Here is a 20,441-nt window from a genome sequence, read left to right as displayed (position 1 = left end):
CTGTAAGGTCCTAACTTGCAGAGATTTCCTGCTTTTTAGTCTAACATTATAGACTGGCTGACCAACATGCTGTCAACATGTTAGTTTTTTCCAAAACAAGCTCAACATCTACCCAACAAGGTCAAATAGCCATCTTCCTATTTTAAATAGGATGGGAATTTTGACAATTCCACTTTCAACGTGCAAAAACATTCCAGCCCTGAGCTGTACTCTTCTGAAAGCTGAAGTGTGACAGATGCCTTCACAGTAATTGCCAATCAGCCTCTACGTAGCAGCTGAAAACACAATACATCACTTCGATCTCCTCAGCTCTCAAAGTATTCACAATCAAGGAATCGGCATGAAGAATATGAAATATGCAACATTTCCAAAAATTGTCTCCATGGAACTTAAATATGATAATGTGTATTTTGTTCATACTTCATAAAGCATTTTCAATCCTTTATTATGCATATGAAAGGATATGTTTTAGCTTGCAGAAAATAAACATGAAAGATGCTTTATAGTTTAGAGACATGTAGGTTTTCATCGGATAACATAGGTGAAATAATCGTTTAGAAAAGCCTGAATTGCTTTGAGGGGAAGACATTATTACAGAACATGCTTAATTAAGTCCCACTGCTAATTTTGTAAAATGAATACCTTGTTGAATTAGACTACAGGGAAATAAAGCACGCATGCCAGCTCCACGTGCTTAAAACAAAAAGAAAACGCTGAGAAAGGGTTGACTTACATTTTGCAGGTAGGTCATATCCACACGTAATTTTTGCTTGTCCAGTCTCACAGCCACTCAGGTTGCGACATTCGGCAACTAAGCAGGGCCCAGCAGCTCTGTGTATGCAGCCATCCACTACAAAAGCAAACCCAGAAACTTTTATTTATTAAAAGCCAGTCTTTTTTTGCCTTCACACAAATATACGTTCACAAACATTTACTGCTCATTTTTACATTCACACCACAGACCTACTGACCTATAGGTAGATATCCAAATATATACAAACTTTTTTTCTGCCAGAATTTGTCAACGTATTTATCAAAAAATAAAAAAATAGTCAACTTCTGCTAATTGGCAAGAAAACACCTAGAAAAGGTAAAGCAGAATTAAAATTTCAATATTAGAAAAAGGTCTTATTCAAGGCTCTAAGAAATTCTCACTACGAATTATGAAAACAAATTTGGTCCCCAGCTAAATGCCAAACTCTCTTTTACTACATACCTCTGATACTTCTACAATTATGCAGACCATTTAATGTCACCATCCTATTAATGCCTTATACAAAAATTCCAAGAAGTAATGCTTATGGATTTGAAATTTAAAAATTACCTTCTTTTGACCTTTTTTCTTTTTTACATTTTTTAATTTTGCGTTATTCATGCAATACTTTGGAGTTAATTAAATAATAATTACTAAAGGTTGCAATTGCAGCTAAGTATGCAAGAAAATGAGTAGACTGCATAGATCTTATTACCCTTGGGAGACAGCAAAAGAATAGTAACAGCAGCAAAGAATAAAAAAAGGCTGCTGGCACAGCATTTCTGCCCTCTCAACATGCAATCAAAGAAATCATTTACTGTAATTATGGCAAAAAGTTTAAGAAAAAGGAAACAAAAAAAAAAGGGAAATACTGTGTGCATGAACATATTAACTACAGTAAGGCCCTAAGTCAGCAGCAATGATGAAGTTCAACTGCAAGAAATAATCATCACATAAACTACAATATCAATTCAAGAAAGGTAAAATGAGCTCAAGTATAAAGGCTAAACAAATACTTACGGAAACAAGAAAGGAAGATTCTGTATGCTTATCGTTCAATATTTTATTTCCAATTTAACCAGTTCAAAGTTACAGTAGTTCCCAACAGCACGCTTGAAGCAATTAAACCACAAAAGGTTTGAAAAGCAAAGTGGAGATGGGTTTTCAAGAGATGCACGTAATCTGTTCATAGCATGACTTGTGTAGCTTTCTACAGGCTAGCATAAGGAGGTTTGGGCAATACAAGGCTTGGGCACTCAGCGTACCTACTGACCATTCACTGCCCACCGGGATGTAGGGAGACCAGGTAACTCACTCATCCCGAGATGTTTTCTGAAGCTGGAATGGAAACGACGGCTGGCCTTTCTGCGTTAAGGGCATAGCTGGTTTTGCAAGGTGTTGAATACTTCCCTGAAGCCACGTATCCCCAAGTGGAGGGGTAGATAACATCTTTATCTGAATGAAGGCACCTTCTACCAAGTGTTAAAAACTTGACTCCCTTTTCCGAGGTGTTCTATACCAGAGTTAGTATTCAGATGACACAGTAAAACTGGGTAAGTGGTTCCCTGTAATACTCCATACTCATCCTGGACACAGTGCCACTGGTTTTCAAAACATCCTTTTGAAATACTTTATATAGACAGAAACACAATTACAGAATCACGTGATGTTGCACATTCAATGAAATTGTCTAAAATTTTCTTATTGAAAAGAATGCGGACGCCAAGCCACCAGCTGTAAGCATGTTGTGCACTCTCTACGCCAAGACACCAAGTCTTCTTACTCTACCTCAGCTGAACTTTTGTTTTTAACTTACCCAAAATCTCTGCTCAACAGACTCCAAGATGCTAATGCAAGAACAGTACTTTGTAACCTCGAGGGGAAAAAAGAATGCTTGAAATCTATCCTGTGCTCATAATATCCAATTGAATTATTTTAACTTAATTGCTAAATGCTTTTCCAAACCAAGTAGAATAAGTAAACCAGTACGCGTTGAAACCTCAAGTATATTTTTAAAGCACCACCACTACAGTCTTTACCAACATTAATATTTCCTGAGACATTAACATAAAAACAGCACTGATGCTTAGAACTAGCACTTTCTGCACGAATTTTTACAGAGGAAGAAGTCTTTCACCTCAGGAGTACTGGACAAGGGCTCAAGTCCATGCAATTATTCCCTCGGCAGTGGATTAATCATTTCCACCCCTGAGCACCTTCTTGTCCCTATCAAGTAGACACCCTCCCTTGAGCAGTGTCCGTTCAGTGATCTGTTCAGCTACCCTCTCAACCAGCTCATCTGGATAAATCAACCTCTTTTCCCCCAAACTCCATTCATTTTAACCCAAGTCCAGCTCAGAGCACAGCCAAACAACAGAACCCGCAAAAAAGAACCACTGCCTCTGGCGGGGAAGTAGAAGCACAGATTTATCACCACTTCTAAATCTGCAATGCATTAACATGCCCGATATGTTAACATACCACGTGCCAGATCAGCTGTGACGGCCAACACATAGGCGGTCCCAGCTCCCCATCTATAAACCATCGCATGATGGAAGAAGCATGCTCTTAACATGCATGCAGTTACGATACAGATGGTCTATCACTAGTTTCCTGGAGCTGGTTCCACACAGGTCCGTGTCCAGTCTTTATAATCGAAGCAGCCTCCAGAAAGATGAAAACATAATGGAAAAAAATCAAATTCTTAACAGAGGAAAATCAATTCTATCATAGCCAATTTTGACATATGACAAGGAAAATGGAAGACATCTGTCAAAACCAAACAAGTAGGCGTGTGTACTTCCCTTATAAAGGTGGCATAACAAAAAATGATTGAATACTCTAGACAGGCATAGATGGAAATGTAGACATTAGCATTTGAGATACTCCAGTGACTGAGGACATAGAAGAATGAAGGGGGCGGGGGGCAACCACCAATAAAAAAAGCCCCAAAAACGCAAACACCAAACCACCCACAATTTTCTGAATAACCTCTTTTTTCTACTTTATTAAATACTTGAGCAGAGATGACCTACGTATGCATTTTCCATTTAATATGACAATTCAATAAATCATGTTAGAAACATTCTGTTTCCAATAATATATACAATCTATAACACAAGTTTGATAATTCTGAAAGCAAAAACACAAGCAATGAAATATGCCACATATGAGCACTCTGCATCATATAAAGCAAAAAAAATGGCAAAGGTAGAGTAGATAAGCAAATGGAAATGTGATACTTCAGCCTTTGCTAAAACATGTCTTAGTTGAATTAATTAAAAAAAACCCATGGAACAGGCATGCACAAAACATTTACGTGAGATATTTTGTTTTCTGGAAGTGTGTACTGACTAGTAATGTAAGTGTACAGAGAAGTAAGCATTGTTAACATGGAAACTTTATGGAAATTACAGATAACGGCAACAACCTCAGGAGGGAAAAATGATGGCCAAAGACACATTGTTATTGTGTAGTAAGGAGGAAGAGATTTACATGGTAATAATGGCATGCTGCCAAATTAATTTTATAGGAAAGTGAAGAATCTTTGATATATTGGTTTCAGATACTTCATCTGTATCATCAGTCTGATATACAGATGCTTATCTGCATTTTTCAAAACAGATTTGGAAAACATTAAACCATATCCCACCGATCCCTCCCTGGAATTTCTTTGTGCAACTGGCTGAAAAAGCCAGGCACTTATGGTCAAATCTAACTTGCGTCATGTGACAGTGATAAGGAATTATGCATCATCACTGTTTTTTACAACCAATGAAAAATGTCATTCTACTTTGAAGCTATCACTCTGCTTCACAGTATGCCTTTTTTTTACAGGCTGCCTTCCTGTCCAGGTTTATGAAAATCATGTATATTCTTTGGGTCATTTATATACACAAGTGACCTGCCATTTCACAGCTACGGGAAAGATGTGGGAAAATCCCACAGACAAAACTATCAATCATAACTGACAAGAAATCCCATCTCTGGTCTGCATGGTGATTAATTGGCATTTCTAAGTACTGGTAACACTTGAAGGTACTAAAGACAGGGCTGCTAACTGTCCTTATTGATACTGTGCTTCTTGATATGAGTTCCATGCTTATAAACCAAGCTGTTTCTAAGGATTTTTGACAGCATTAATACGAAATAAGTCCTGCCCAGGGCCACTAGCAAGGTGGCAAATATCCACAGGACGGTCCCTCTTCTCTTCTGCGTTCCCCTCCCAACAAGTAGGCTGCCAGGCTGCCTAATGCTCCCCACAATCTACCTTGAGGTAAAATAAATGCTTTGAAAAAGCATACAACACTTTTGCTTTCAGATGACTGCAAAGACTTAAGCAGGTCGACTTGTCTTTTGCAATGTGATCCCAGTATTCGCTGCACTGTCACGTGTGGAGACCCCATACAAATGGTGTTTCTGTATTTACTGTTTTACCATGGCTTGGCTGGATGAGCACGTGAAAGGGGTTTCTTAGTTTTGAAGACCTGCATACACGAACTGTATTTTGAGGGCAGAAGAACAGCTGAAGGAGCTTGAGATTTAGCTCTATAATTCAAGTCCTTCATGCTTGCCTAAAGCTATTAAAAGTACTATTCCAACATTTTTTCATTAAAAATAATATTAGCAATCTCATTGCATGCATCCATAAGTTTTAGGAGCCACTGGGGACAGCATTTTGTTCTCCCAACAATTCAGCAGAAGCCGTTAATGAAGAAAAACTCTTTTCAAAGCTACTGCAGTCAATGGTACTGGTTGCACAAAGAAGTCACCTGAAAATAATTGCTTAAAATACATGGACAAAGCCAAGTATCAAAATAAAACTCCTAGGCAAAATGAGAGTGTACTAAAAACAATGCGTTAAACAAAAATACGGAAATCTTTGACACTATCTTTCTATGCTGCACTCTAAAGGATGCTAAAAGGTTAAATCCTTCCTTATTTAATTTATTGTAAAGCAACTGTATTTGTTCTCCAGAATTAAAGGGTCAAAGTTATATAGTAAAAACTAGCTAAATTACTGATGTACCATACAATATAAATCTATTTCTTATAGAAAATCTCTTAAAATTGCAAATGAAGCAAAAGCGCAGGAAACACAGAATTATCATGGGATGCTGCTTAAAAAAAAAAAATAACCTCAGCAAAACTAGCCTTGCAGTGCAGATGGTAATAAAAAAGGGTAAGGTAATCAAACACCACAGCAAAAAAAATACAAATTCCCCCAGGAATAATAAGGCCCAAACTTCTTTTGTGACCTTGTGTGTGAGTCTGGATAAATTGAAGTTACGACGTAAACAACATATGCAGATTTATCATGTTATATTTCAAGAATCTATATATTCTTTTTCTATAGTAATTCCTGTTCTCTGGTGCTTTTCCAGATTTTCATTTCTCATTTTCGCTAGAAAAATCAGGAGATTTACTTATTTAAGAAAGTTGACTGTGCATGATTTATCTATGAAACAGTACTGTTCTTCCACATGGTAAATGCCAGAAGTGAATAAAAACTGATAAATGTCCTTATATCAGATATAGTGCTAGGGATACACAAGAGGAACCTGTTTCGCCCAGACTGTAGCACACTTCTGGTATACGTGCCCTCAGTCCTTGTGGACCTTTCAAAAATGCCCACTGCAAGGATGTATGTGGAAACCAGAAAAAAAAAAAAAAAAAAAAAAAGCCAAAACCAACCAACCAACCAAACCTAACACCCCCCAGAAAACCCCCACCAACCCGCGCCCCAACCAACCAAAAAAACCAACTGACAACAAAAAGCAACCTCATTCTGCAGAAGTGGTAAAGTACCTCTAGGAAGTTCATCGGAATCTAGTGCTGACAAAGTTGCAACTGCACCTCTGAGACCGATGTCAAGGGGAAATAAATCCTGCCCAGCAAGAGACAACAGCTGCTGGTCTAATGAACAAAGGTGGGGATCTTAAAAAGATTACAACACAGATGCCAGTCGGCTGCCGCTGCTGGAAACAGTAGTTTATATTACAGAGATGGCCTCTGCCATTGGGAAGTTTAATGAACTGAAGATTTTTAATCAATGCACTGGTTTATAGGCCTCCAACATAATTAATTTGAAATACTTAGCATTTATACAGTACTTTCTAGCCAAGATCTCAAGGAGTTTAAAAGCATGATCTGATTTAGCCTTAAAATTCTCCATTTTAAAAACAAAAAGCACAGATGAACTATTCATTTTGAGATGGCTACTTCACTGAATTAGGTTCACGTGTCATCGCAGACAATCTAAATGTATAGTTCCTTAAATGTTCTTATTTTCATAAACTCTTAGTGCCTACACCTGAGTTAAATCAAGACAAAACTGAGACTTTAAAGTCTTGATGCTTAAGCTAGTGATTATCTAATGTGACAATTCACATTCTCCGTATTGTGCCTATCTTTATCTAAGAATCAACATTCTGAGATTGCGCAATTAAAATTCTGGGTCCTCCCAGCTCCAACCACTAACCCATGCTGCAGAGTGAGTTTAATGAAAAGTAATAATAAGATGTAATAAAACCATTATTCCAGTACAAACCGCAAGGAACAAACTGACTCATAACAATGCCACGTGTAAGCCTCATTGTAAAGTCATAGATGGGAAACTTTTATTTTAGAATATCACTTAGCTGAAATCCTCCAAATTTAGCATTAAAAACCATCAGTTATTGCCTGCTATGGTGAAAAGTGATGGAAATTAAATTTTAAAACCAACTGGTTGTTTTAAGAGAAGGCTGCCCTTAATCTGGGTGCTGTTTCACTTTCAAGCATAACAAAAGCAGCCGAAAGATCCAACATAATCGAAGTCCATGCTATAAACTGGCAAAAAGACATACGGAAATAAAGAAGTCAACAATGATTCAAAATAAAGCTCACTTACCCATGGACCTGTTAAATTTTAAGTGTTCTACATTTATTGCACACAACCAATCATTCTTACGTTGACAAAAACACAAAATCGTAGTAAACTCACAAATTCTGGCAGATTTTTTTATTTTAGTCAAATATCTTGGGATACCAGAAATGCATATTAAAAATATATAAAAAGCCAAGTAGAAGTTGTTCTGCCACATTAGCAATGATGATGATGGGTAAATTCCTTCCATAAACAAATAAGCAATAAAGCAAGCATTCGTTTTATCTCACACTTAGGACGCCATCTTTCTTAGTCTCCAAGTGCTCCTCTCCAATTTTGTAGACAGAGTTATAATGTCAATAGGATTCACACTTTTGTCAGCCCACTCAAGCAGCATAAGGGCTCAGAGAAACATGGGTCTGATAAACCTGTCTGAATGTCACACTTTTGGCAGGAAAAAAAGAACTAGGAAAGGCTCCAATAGTGTTTTTCCAGTTTTTCCCAGTCCAAAATGCTGACATTAAGGCATGTGTGAAGGAACCGTTCACTTCCTTTTAATTGTGTTAGTGTTGAGACACCTGACATACCACGCTCTTCTACAGATGGAAATGAGACAGCTAAGCCTTCGATACCTCAGTGCAGCAAGCAGAAAAATTGGATGTTGTTGTTTATTGAGAAGTCAAGTGATAAGCTGAAGTCTGGTGAAATTTCAGGCTATCCTATGCTATTAAGCCAAACTCAGCTCATGTTCATCTCAACGTGCTCCCCCAGCTTCCCAAACTGACTATTAAGAAGGTGCAAGTTTTTTTAACGTGGTATCACCCTGAAGAAATGGGTTTGGTGACTCCAAAATCCTTTCCTCAGCCTCCCAGGCAGCCACAGTACTTCATTTCCAGCTGGATACTGCACAAGACTGGAAGGACAAAAAGCCCTAACTACACTGCATTGCTAGGATGCCTACTTTGTCCTGGATTTCTGTTCGATTTAGTGTGCTGTTATTACAGGACTATAATTCTTAAAAATAATCAAGAAAACAACTCTGAAGTCCAACCTCATGCATCATCGTAGCCTCTTCTTATGTCCATTAAAAGAAAAACAAAAAGCGCGTGGAACAGATTAAGAATAGGACCGTGTGAAAAAAATCATAGCTGTGTCCCTCTGCAAAGGCAGGAAATTGGGAGGGTTAGTTACACTCCACTACCTAGTTTAGGGATACAAACAGAATTCTATTAGTTAAGCTTTAACCTACCATTTCAGGTTTTGCACCACCTTGAACTTAAAGTATGTACCTGTTTAGGGAGACGACATCAGAAGTTCTTTTTTCCCCACTTCCGCAGCCCTTTGCAAATTCAGCTCTGCTTAACACTTATTTCCAATTCCACACAGAAAACTCGATGCCCGCCTTCACCTGGACCAAGGTGCCAGTCTCCTTCAGCCCCTGACTTATTTCTTTTTTTAAACAAGCACCTTCGTGCTTCTTCCCTCAAGCACAGGAGAAACTCACAGTAAATATCCACATTATTGCTTTTAAAATCTCGCTGAAACTCTCTTTTGCCACGATGGCTATTAAGCTATTGATGACATTAGGCTACTACCATCATATCAATCTCTGTCTAGTGCATAGAACTACACAGTCTATTTTTCCACCTGCACTGTTTGGAAACATTAACTTAAATTCTGAGAAACAGTAAAGAAACAAGTATCTAAAAAGATAAAAAACATGCCTGCAAGGACAATGAAACTCAGATTTTATTAAAAAAAAAGCTATTTACTAATGTTCTGATGCCATGTGTAAATGAAATAAAGAACACAGAAATGGAAAAACTGCTAAGACTCACTGTGCATCTGTCTCAGCAACCTATCTCACATGACGGTCAAAGGCAAATGCTTAAAAGAAGAGGGCAAGATCAGAGAAAGAACGTACCAGTGCTTCCACAGAATATTCTTCCAACCCTTATGTACTGGCAATTCACAAGCCTGAGCAAAATGTCTTTTCTGTATCACTCTGGACATGCCTTTTTCTTGGTTTTTTTGTGAGCATCTCAGACTCATACCAGCATTTGGATTTGTATCTTCCGATTTTATGTAGTCCTCTGTGTAATGTGGACAGCACCATTAGCAAGGAAATAAATACTGCAGATTATTCTGAGTAAAAGCATGCTGCTAACCTAGAAAAAGAGAATGAAAATAGAAAAAGTACTGCAAAGTCTTTAAGGAAGTTTTTTGTTTGGCTTTTTCCCCATTCACAACACACACAGACAAGCACTTCGTCTTTTTACGGTAACTATTTTTCTCTGGGTTTTTTGTAATACGTTTTTCCCTTCTCTGTAGGTTTCAGCATTTTAGGGCTCCGCATGAAAAAACCGGAAAGTGCAATAGCGTGCTCCGTTACTTGCAAGCGATTCAAAGATACTAAGTGCATGAGCCAGTCATGGCAGATGAATTGTATTAAGCCAGAATAGGTATTTGCATATTTGGAGTACAGTTATTAAGCAGTCATCACACAGTGATTACACAAATTTATTCACTACGAAAAGCTAGCAGTTGTCAGGCACAGGTCAAGGATTTAGACAGAGCAGGCTACCAAGTAATAATTGCAAAATGACTGTGTAAAAGGGAGCTTTGTAACTGTGGTGCATCCTCAGAGCCCAACAAGCTGTTGGCATGTCATTCCTAAGAGTTTTAAAGCTATATTGAAAAAAAAAAAAAAAAAAGTTGAAAGTTAACCACTTTTTCCCCACTGAAATGCAAGGGGATGTGATCTAAGACCTTCTCTTCACAGAGAACACGGAAGCAAAGGCATTCTCACATAGGGCTTTGTGGATTTGAAGCCTGAGGGCTTCTGTAGCGAAATACAACTTCTAACTAAATATAACTAAACCAGACATGGGAGGATGTGATGTTTCTCTTTAGGTATAGGTGCACCAAGCACCAGAACACTATACATCACTGCTAGAATAAAATAATACATTAAAGCTTTTGAGAAAACCTGAGAGAAGACACCGAGCCCGAGCCAGATGAAGGAGATACGTGATGCAAGGTGACTAGCTCCACTTGCCTTAGAAAATCTTGCAAAAGAAAGATGGGCAGCTCTGCCAAGAAAAAGTTTTCATAACTTATGATTTCAAGTATTACGTTCTAAACATTTTTTAAGAGTAATTTGTTGGTTTGTTTTCAAGAGTCGTCTCCTCCCTTCCCCTCTAACCCATATGGGTTCAGCCTGACTATGGAACACCACTGAATCTTCACGCAGCTTTACGCGATACATTATCTATGAGAGAGAGAAGATGGAGAAAGAAACAGAGGAAAGGTTAGTTACAGAAGCAAGATACGTCCAGTTCTGGGCATACTTCAAAAGGGACTTAAAAAACACAGGGATTGTAGGAACTCTGAATTAGGGCAGCAGCTGGAACGTACAAAGGAGTAAGACTAAGTATCAACAGGGAGATATTCTCTTGCTTGCAGTAAGGCTTAACAGGCTATAGGAATACTAGGAATTATTTACTGAGTAGCGGCTGGTTTTCTTATTTCCTGGACCATTTTCAGTTGTGCTAATTTACTTTTATCGTGAACCACTGAAGGGAGAAAACTTGGTTGAGATACTTCTCAGCCTGCAATCACAGAAACATCCTCTCAATTTGGAGTGCTGTTTCAAGCCAGATTAATTAACAGTATTAATTATACAAAAATTGCCTTGCAATAGGTAAATCCAATTGAACACATTACAATGTATTCAAATGGAATAAATACAAGGGAAGAAAAAGGTAAACACGAGATTAACCGGAAAATGATGTATGAACAAGGTTCTTTGAGACCGTGTTTTAACACAAGCCTGAGAACTAATTACCCATAAAAACTCTCAAATATTCTTTCCTTTTGTTAAGAGGCTATGACAAATCACATGCGCAACACATCTAAGACAAATGCTTGCCAAAAGATAACTTAAAAGATCTAGGACACGATCAACATTCAGCAATGTTGACATCAAATGTTTTCCAGCAGCACGCAAAAACATCACATACAGTAAGTACAATTTCCCCTATAAAAACTGTATCACATCCTGATACAGACTCATACCACAAATCGAATACAAAAGAAAAACTATTTACTCTCACTAATATGTCAGACTGCATTACAGAATCTGACAAGTCTATAAAAATATTAGAGGCATCAGCACAACCTTCACAGATAATTAACTGTATATGGAGTAGAGGGGGCAAGCTGCCATCATCAGACCCTACCTTCCATTTCACTCCTGGACAGATTGTCTCTGATAGTAAAGTTCTGTTTCCAAGGTAAATGGAAAAGCATTATACTAAGCTAAGATTGTCAGATATATCCATAATGATCAAGTGGGATTTGAGTGACTGCATAACCATGAATAAAAAGAAAAGGAATAAAACCTCTTGAGCGTTTATTTATTTATTTAACGACAGAAATAAAAACAAGATAAAGGGAAGAGCACTAGATTAAAAAAATGCCTTCCACGTTGCCCACTGTGCTTGGGGTTTTCTGCAGTGTAATCACTTTGGACAAAAATAATTTAAAAAACGAGAAGGAGACGAAGCCTGGTAACAGCGAGTTACCTTTAGAGCTAATGGCAGACTCTGAATCCAAAAGGCGCACGGGGCACTCCTCTGAGCTGTTGACTGCCCAGCCCTCCACAGGGCCGTACCCCAACAGCCTGTTTAATCAAGTCCCACACAAGTTGTTTTAACCTACAGGAAAGGTAAGTCTGTAGTTAATGAACTTACTACTTATCTGAGCTGGCTGCAACCCTCCTTATGCTCCATGAGTTGTGGGAAGGGAAATTAAAGTACTAAGCACAGCTTAAAATTACAATCTAATAGTTTTCAAGTAAGCAACAAGATATCCTACTCAGATGGCTATATTTACCAGTTCGGTAATTCTGGTAATTCCCTCCCAAATAACTTTATGTTTGTCCTAAAACACTATTAAAAGAGAGATAAGGAACAGAAGAACTAAAGAGCTGGTTAATCTGTGCAGCATCATTATGTATTATTTAGTTTAATATCTTCTTGTAGTAAATACAAAATCATTATGTGCCATTTTCTTAGAGAGAACATTGTAGTAAATTTGGCGTTGCAACAGAACCATTAAAGTATAATAGTGTACACAGAAAAATTCTACTGATTAGCAAGCAAAAATATGTAATTATAGCCACAGTGTGGGACTCAGTTGGCTGGTGTTTTACTGCATACTGCTTTGTAAGACTACTTTGCTGCCAAAACTAATGAGGAAAATACTGAGTTGTTACTTCCAGTTGTACTAGAGGTTTTTGTCTTGATTTTATTGACATTTATAAAGTGATCATCACATGTAACAAACAAGCCACAGTGCCAACACTGTGAGCTGCAGTCTACAGTAATTAATGAGTAAACGGCATCAATTCCATAGCAATGTTCCATGGATACATAATGTATTAACTGAATTTTTAAGAGGTAGTTCTGAACAGCAGTTTACCCAAAGCATCTCATGTTCTCCACCGTCTGAGCAGTATTAATGAAATAATACAAGAGCACTAAGACATGACTTTAAAAGGAAAAAGCAGCTCAACATTAGCCCATAAAAGTTGCAGTGAACATATTCAAATGTGTGTATGTCCAATATATAAAAATACAGTTTTTAAAGAAAACACATATGATCATAAGTAGAAAGACTGAACAATATATATCCTATGATATTTGGTATTGTACTTAAGCCTCCAGATTTTCCTTTCCAGCTTTCATTAGAGGCGGGGGTGAGGTATATTTCTAGCACTGTACAAAAGGTGGAAAGTTCCAGTTTAAAAATCTTGCAGAGAAATAAAAATAACGAAGAGTTAATCTGTTTCTGAAAAGTTACATTGGACCTTTAAGCCAGACCCATTACATTTACTGTTTTTTTAACCGTATGTGGTTCCATTAGAAAGAAGTAGTCATTCTAGTATGCCAAAGAATAAAGTGTGAGGACATGTAACGATGGCTGAAGACATTGAAGTTCCAAAGACTGTATCAGTGATGGACCCAAGGCATAAATCCCAATTCCAGATCAGCCTCCTTTCCAGAAACATTTACAGAACAGAATCTTTACCTATATTTAAGAAAAACAAAACAAAACAAAAAACCCAAAACAAAACAACAGCTTATGCCAATGGTGTCAAATGCAGAATAAATTTCAACATACTTCTTAATATTACTCCACTCGCTGTCAGAAAGGATACTTTTAAAACAGTTTGCCTGCCTACTTTCATATTATTCAAAGGCTTGCAAATAGGAAGTCATACGCAGGATTATGAAAAGAAACTACGGTGAATTTGGCAAGGAATCTTGGAGTGGCATTGTGAACTGCCATCTATACAAGAGTTGTATTAAGCCCCATCTACATTTTTCTATTAAAATTTAACACTTTGGGTACATCTTCATTACCAAATACAGAGGACCAATCTGTGGAGTAAAACAACTGGTGTCAAGAACCTGTAGTATAAATACTGTATGCATTTCAGGTTGGTTTGGGTTTTTTTGGTGTGGTTTTTTTTTTGGGGGAGGGGGGGGGGGCGGGGGCAGTATTTATTTTTACTTTGGGCTAGTTCTTGTCTGGTCCATGGATTGAATGTCAGTTTTCTGATGGGACACATCCTCCAGTCCAGTTTTACCCAAAAAGAAACCTAGCTCATATGCTCCGAGATACCTGATGATGCTAAATACCAAAGCAGTGAGGAAGAATCAGGGAATTTCCTTCAAAAGCACATTCTAGGCCCCAACTATAAACAACAAGGTAAGTGCACCCTTTAAGTACTGCTTTAGTTGAAATTTATCTTAATTTTTCAGGATTTTTGGCAATGCCTGAGTTAGTGTACCTGCAAATAAAAGGGAAAAGCCCCCACTCTCACACCCAAGTAAAACAAATTTTTGCATTATAAGAGGGCGGCAGTTTTGTTACCGAGCCCTAAAAACCTGTATGAATCAAAGTTCAAAAGATCAAAGTAACAACTCACATCAAACTCAAACTCTGCACCAGCCACACACAGAAGTCAGCACGATAGGATATTCATCCCTTAAGGTTTTAGTTGTAAACAGGCACTAACAAACAACTGAGCAATGGCAGCAAAAAAACATTCAGCAGTCACCCTGGGGTACAGGCATAAACAAGCCTTGTCTTAGAATGACTAATACGTTCTGCTTGCACTGGTGATGTTAAGGATGAAGTGTCGGGATGCAACAAGACTCAGGGAATGACGGAGAACCTCTTTCAGAGCATCTAGACAACTTACACAAATAATCTAACGCCATAGTTCCAGTTACTTCTGATGGGAAGACAATCGAGAAAGTAATCTCACCCTGCCTTCACAATATTATACATAAAATTTTACACAACTAAGTACTTGTGAAATACACATCTCAGTTCAAACTGAATAAGCAAAATGCGTGCACATGCTGGTGAAACATAAGACAGTCTCCAGAAGACCTATGGTTAACTTACAATCCCACGCCATAAATATTTCACATGTTTCAGTATTACCAGCATCACGCTGTAAAGACAAGCTCGTCATGGTTCTATGGAAAGATGATGCCTTTCACTCCAATAAATGGACATCTTAGATTTACTAGCTTTAATGGTATTAACGTATTTTATTTTCAACATATCTCCTTTCATAGAATCAGAGAATAACTTGGCTGGATTGGACTGTGGAGGTTATGCAGTCCAACCCCCTTGCTCAACTTCCCTTTACAAAACAAAAGCATGGTTGAAACAGATCTGCCTTCCACCCTTCTGAAGTGATGAAAATCTACAGAAAAAGTTGAGAAGCTGTTCTACCATCTAAAATCTTTTTATTGTTATTATTTTTACTAATTATGTTTATGCTGCAGGGTAAAACAACACCCAACACCTACATGTTATTGAAAATAAATGTTTTTCAATTATTAAGATGGAAGACCGAAAGCTAAACAATAATTGGCACAAAAGGCTCACTCAAAAACAGTCCCAAGATGACACCTATTCAGTTTGGCCAGGCACCTATTTGTGGTGATAGCAAGAACCACAAAAAATAGGTGTAGCTAAAGTATTAGGGAAGATGAAAGGTCTAAGCTGACAGCAAATACAAACCAGATCTGAATACTCCCGTCCAACCTCTATTTGTGGAGGCCAGACTATTATTTGTTATCTGAGGATTGAGGTATGCACAACATGGGCAGGCACTGCAGGCAGGGGGATGAGCGCACCGATCCTTAATGAGGGACAATCTAAAGCCTCAAATCTCTCTACGTCACGTAGTGTGACTCAAAAAAGAAAGGGCTGGCTTTTAACACAGCTTTCAGCAGACAACTGGGGTTCTGATTTTTTTCTCACATCTAGATTATTTGTCTTAATTCTGCTCTTCCTTTTCAACAAGAACAAGGCTTTTTATAACTACCTCTTCTAATTAGAAGGCCAGCTTCCCGATCTATTGACCTACTCCACAATATGATTTTAATTAGTTCACACTGGCATGCAATGCCTGGAGTTTAAGTATTGTTTTCCCTGACCAAATCTATTTGCCCATTGAAAGTATTTACATAAACAACCTGACAAAAGCATTTTTAAAAATATTATTGTATAAAATCCAGTGGAATATAGTCGATTACTGGACCGACTGTCAGAAAAGAGTGAGAGTGGCATTCACGACCCTCTGAAAGGCAGTTTTCTCTGTTAAACTACACTTCCTACTTGATTTTTTTGCTTAAAATTAATAGGATTTTTTTTTTGTCAAGTACCAATATATTGTTCCTTCTCCATTAATGCCTTATGTGCATGTCAGCACAGATACAGATATTACAGGAATATTTGTTTTGAATAGAAATCTCATTGAGCAATGTTTTACAGACCAGACATAATTTGAATGCAAGAGCTTTTATCACATCAAAACAACTCCTCAAGGCTTTACACAGCTTTTTTATTAGAGGATTTTATGTACTTCATAAAGGAGACGGACACCAAATAGGAAAACGCAGAGAGGGAAACTGAGGGTAAAGTGACGTGTGGTATTTTCGATGCCTTCCAGACCCTCCCTACATCTCCAGAAAGCCCCACGTCTTTGGTCTCCCTTCGCTTACTCTACACTCAGTTCTTCCACGCCTTCAACCTGGACTTTTTTGGTTTGCCAGCAGGGTAAAAGCCACACAAGCTACACTGAATCTGAAATACTGGCCAGGCACACGATGCCAACAAAATACAAAATGGCTGAATCTCCCTGGATTTCCCCACCTTAAGAGAGGCTTTAGCTTCTCTCTGGCCGCCAGTTTTCAGAAATGTGCAGAAACCCACTTGTTTTGAAACTTGCCACCCTCTGTCAAACACATCTGCAAATAACCAGTAGATTAAATAACATGTTGGGAATTAATTAATAGTAGGCAAGAGACAGCACAAGGAAACCAGAATAAGAGTGTTTCAAAATCTGCAGCCTGCTCATATAGGATGGGACATAAACAAAGCACAAATGGATACTATCACATATTTCCTTTCCAGTTTGACAAGAAATCCCTGACAAAACTCTCTTTGGCTTCAAGGAGCCCCAGGTTTCACTACAACAATCTGCCCATCTGTGAATGAGTAAGTGAAGTGCGTGCACCTGTGGTCACGACATTTATGAAATACAGCAAAGATCACGGACATGACTGACAAGATGACTCAGTGAACACCAGGGTTTGAACTTCCACCTCTGGCACTTATTGGTGGAATATTGGCCGAGAAGTCATACAGTCTGAACGTTTTCTCATGTTCAGCAGATTCCCTATCAAATATTAGACAAGTTAGTGTTGCAAGCCTACTTGAAAACAACAAAATGGCTCCACAGACAGCTTTTGCACTTTGTTTAGATGCCATGGAGTTAATCACTGTGAAACTAATAATGTTCTTTCGATACTTGGAATAGATATCCCAGCCAAGAACAGAATAAAAAGTGAAAAGAAAAAAAAAGTTTAGATAGCCATGTTCAATCTTCCCCTTCTATTATTCATAAACCTGCGGGTTTTAAAGGAGAAAGCAATTATTAGGGGTTCTCAGAGAAACCTGGCCTAATTAAGTTTTAATTCCCACAGATGAGGAGGTATACTTCTCCCCTGGAAACACAGAGCCACATATTAGCAGCATTTCCCAAAAAGACAACATTCTTCAGAAACTCCACAATGGATTTAGTCCAAAATTTGGCATGATCTGTATATCATAATAGGCCTTTCTGATTCAGGAGTCCAACCATCCTGCTTGTCTACAGGACTCCAGACAGTCACCTTGGCCACAGACGCCTCCAGAATCCTGCGAGGAATTAAAAATCATTGCAGAACCGCTCCAAAAAAGCCCCTTCCTTCCTCTTAAAACCTGTTTCTCCATAACGGCCTCAGGATATGCTTAAACTTAAACTGATGTAGAAGTACCTTAATAGTTAAATTGTATTACCCAGGGATTGATCCCTTCAAAAACAGCTACAAAAAAATGGCAAAACAAGTCACAGGGACTGCAGTAGGAGGAAGAAGAGTAGGGATTCGTATCTAAAACTTTTCATAGAGTATAAATGCTAGGATGAGCCAGAAGACCCAACAGTCAGGGTCAATATTCTCATTTTCATCAATATATTCCTAAATTGATCTCAAGAACAAAATAAACTGTCCCCCTGAAGCAGCAAACAATAAGGAGAGCAACTTTGTGCAATACGCTAAACTCCTTGAGCCAGATGAAAACTTCACCCACGATGCCCTCAGTCTAGCATACTCTCTAATGGCACTTTCTAAACGTATTCTGGTCTTGAGCTTTGTGAAAGAGTTAAAATTGAAGCATTGCTAAAACACACTCAAAAATAGTATCTGCACAGGGCAGAGTCATGACTACAGTCAATTAGGTATTCATGGGTCCGCTCCCATTTCTGCTGCAGTAGGTGTGATTGTTGTACTTACTGTTTCCCCAGTTCTTGCGCTCCATTTAGTTACACTGGTCTAGATGCCGCTTCACTACACATCAAAACAACATCCGCTCCAACGCGAAGCAGAAACGGATTTACAACGTGCAAAACAAGGCATAATTCTTCAAAAGCCCCCAAACTGGATGCAATACCACACGGTACACTGCAGAGGGAAAATGTGGATATCTGAAAGGTCTCTTCAAAAATGAGGATTTTGCGAGCACTCTCTCCCGAATGCTGAGACACTTGAGTGAATGCACAAAAGCGCTACACTAACTGCAGCACAGACATTTCCTTGGCACAGGTATGGGAAAACAACAATTAAGCTTTTGTCAAACATACCCTTTTTCCAAAAAACAAAAAAATTGTTCCTAAATACCTGTGCTGCCAATATCTCTCTCACATACATAGTTATGTAGTCTTTCTTAAAAGACTACAGACTATTAAATGGCATTGTTAAATAACCAAATATGTTTTCTCTATCTTACTTTCGATTATTCAATATTAGCACATAAATTGACAGTTATTAAGCAAATGATAAATGTCATCTGTTCACACACAGAGTGCTTTAGTGAATCAAAACCATTAACAGTTCCCAAGAGCATAAATGTAATTCTTTTATAATACTGAAAAGGAAAGCTAAAAAAAAAAAAAAAAAAAAAAAAAGAAAAGGTAGATGTTATTACACTCAGGAACATATGCAGAGATTCCCCAGAAGAGGCAAGGAACATAGCTGACCTAACACAGAACAGCTTAAAAATCATTGTAAAAGGGATTTAATGTGTGTAAGATTACAAAACATGAAATTTGATTTCTTTTCCTTATGCCTCGGAGCTTCTGTTATGCTTCTAGGCGATTTTGCCAAGCTGAAGAAATACTACAAAATTTATCCGTAAACCTACCCTTGTACAATTTTTTTTTTGGCTACACAATAAAATAAGTATCCTTTGTCAAGCACAATGACCACATTAAAAAAATGGGAACTTAACAGAAAGTTGTTTCTGTTCAAATAGCCTTAATTCAACTCAGAAGATTCAGAAACACTGCAGAAACTGGAGGGACAGATTTTGAAAATTCTTCCAGGACAGGTAATGGTGACAAGTAATTGAAGTTACAATCTAGAAGATGTCCCACGCCCTTCTGGCTTTTCAAACACAGTATTATGGTGTTACTCCGATGTGTGCCAGGGAAAGAAATTAGAAATATGCTGCGAAAGAATCAGCATTGTTTTTCTGCTTGGAGAAAAGCGTATCTCCTCACAGATGTAAGAGATCCCTTGCCCTTTGGATGACTTCTTGACCTATCAACACCAAAGTTTACAAAACACCCATCAACAAAAATCAGCAAAGCCAAGGAGAGAACCCTTTCTGTTGGTGTTGCTGTCACACCTTTGATGCAAATGAGTGATACGAGGTCTCAGACCGTAAAGTGAATCTCCTAAGAGAGACTTAGAATATGCTTTTCCCTAAGAAAGGGAACAGAGGTACTTCTGGATAATGAGACAGGAAATGTGTAAATCCCATTCCACTTTCTCGTTTAGAGAGTTTAATAAAGCAGCACTGTGTTGTGGCACACCGATATATTTTGGCAGCGTTTGGAAAGATAGCACCTCCTGAGCTGTGAGTACTGTATTTTACTGCACCCTGTCAGTTAGATAAAAGCTGTCTGCAACTTTTATATTTTTCCTAGACAGAAGAGTTACACAATATTGCCAAGAAGCTTTAGAACCATACAAACTAGCCTATCAGTACTGCCAAACAATTTTTTAAAATTGTATTTCCCCCTCTGTCTAAAAGGCACTCTGGCAACTCTACAAACATTCAAGAAAGCACCGTATTCTCCAGCTACTCTGCAACACGCATTGAGACAGGGCCTTAGAGAGCCTG

The 20,441-nt window shown here is 38.1% G+C and overlaps 1 protein-coding gene across 1 annotated transcript in view; it reads right to left on the bottom strand.

Moving 5' to 3' along the window:
- MACROD2 (mono-ADP ribosylhydrolase 2) overlaps positions 1 to 20,441 on the bottom strand; it is a 905,314-nt gene that overhangs the window by 630,980 nt on the left and 253,893 nt on the right. The window contains exon 5 of the mRNA XM_075708098.1: positions 734 to 850. Within this exon, the coding sequence (XP_075564213.1) occupies positions 734 to 850 (117 nt within the window). The remainder of the gene's footprint in view (positions 1 to 733; positions 851 to 20,441) is intronic.

The sequence above is a fragment of the Pelecanus crispus genome, chromosome 3 (assembly GCF_030463565.1).
Source record: "Pelecanus crispus isolate bPelCri1 chromosome 3, bPelCri1.pri, whole genome shotgun sequence".
In the NCBI taxonomy this organism is placed as follows: Eukaryota; Metazoa; Chordata; class Aves; order Pelecaniformes; family Pelecanidae; genus Pelecanus; species Pelecanus crispus.
Note: the sequence above shows the minus strand (reverse complement) of the source record. Positions and strands in the feature narration are given on the sequence as shown.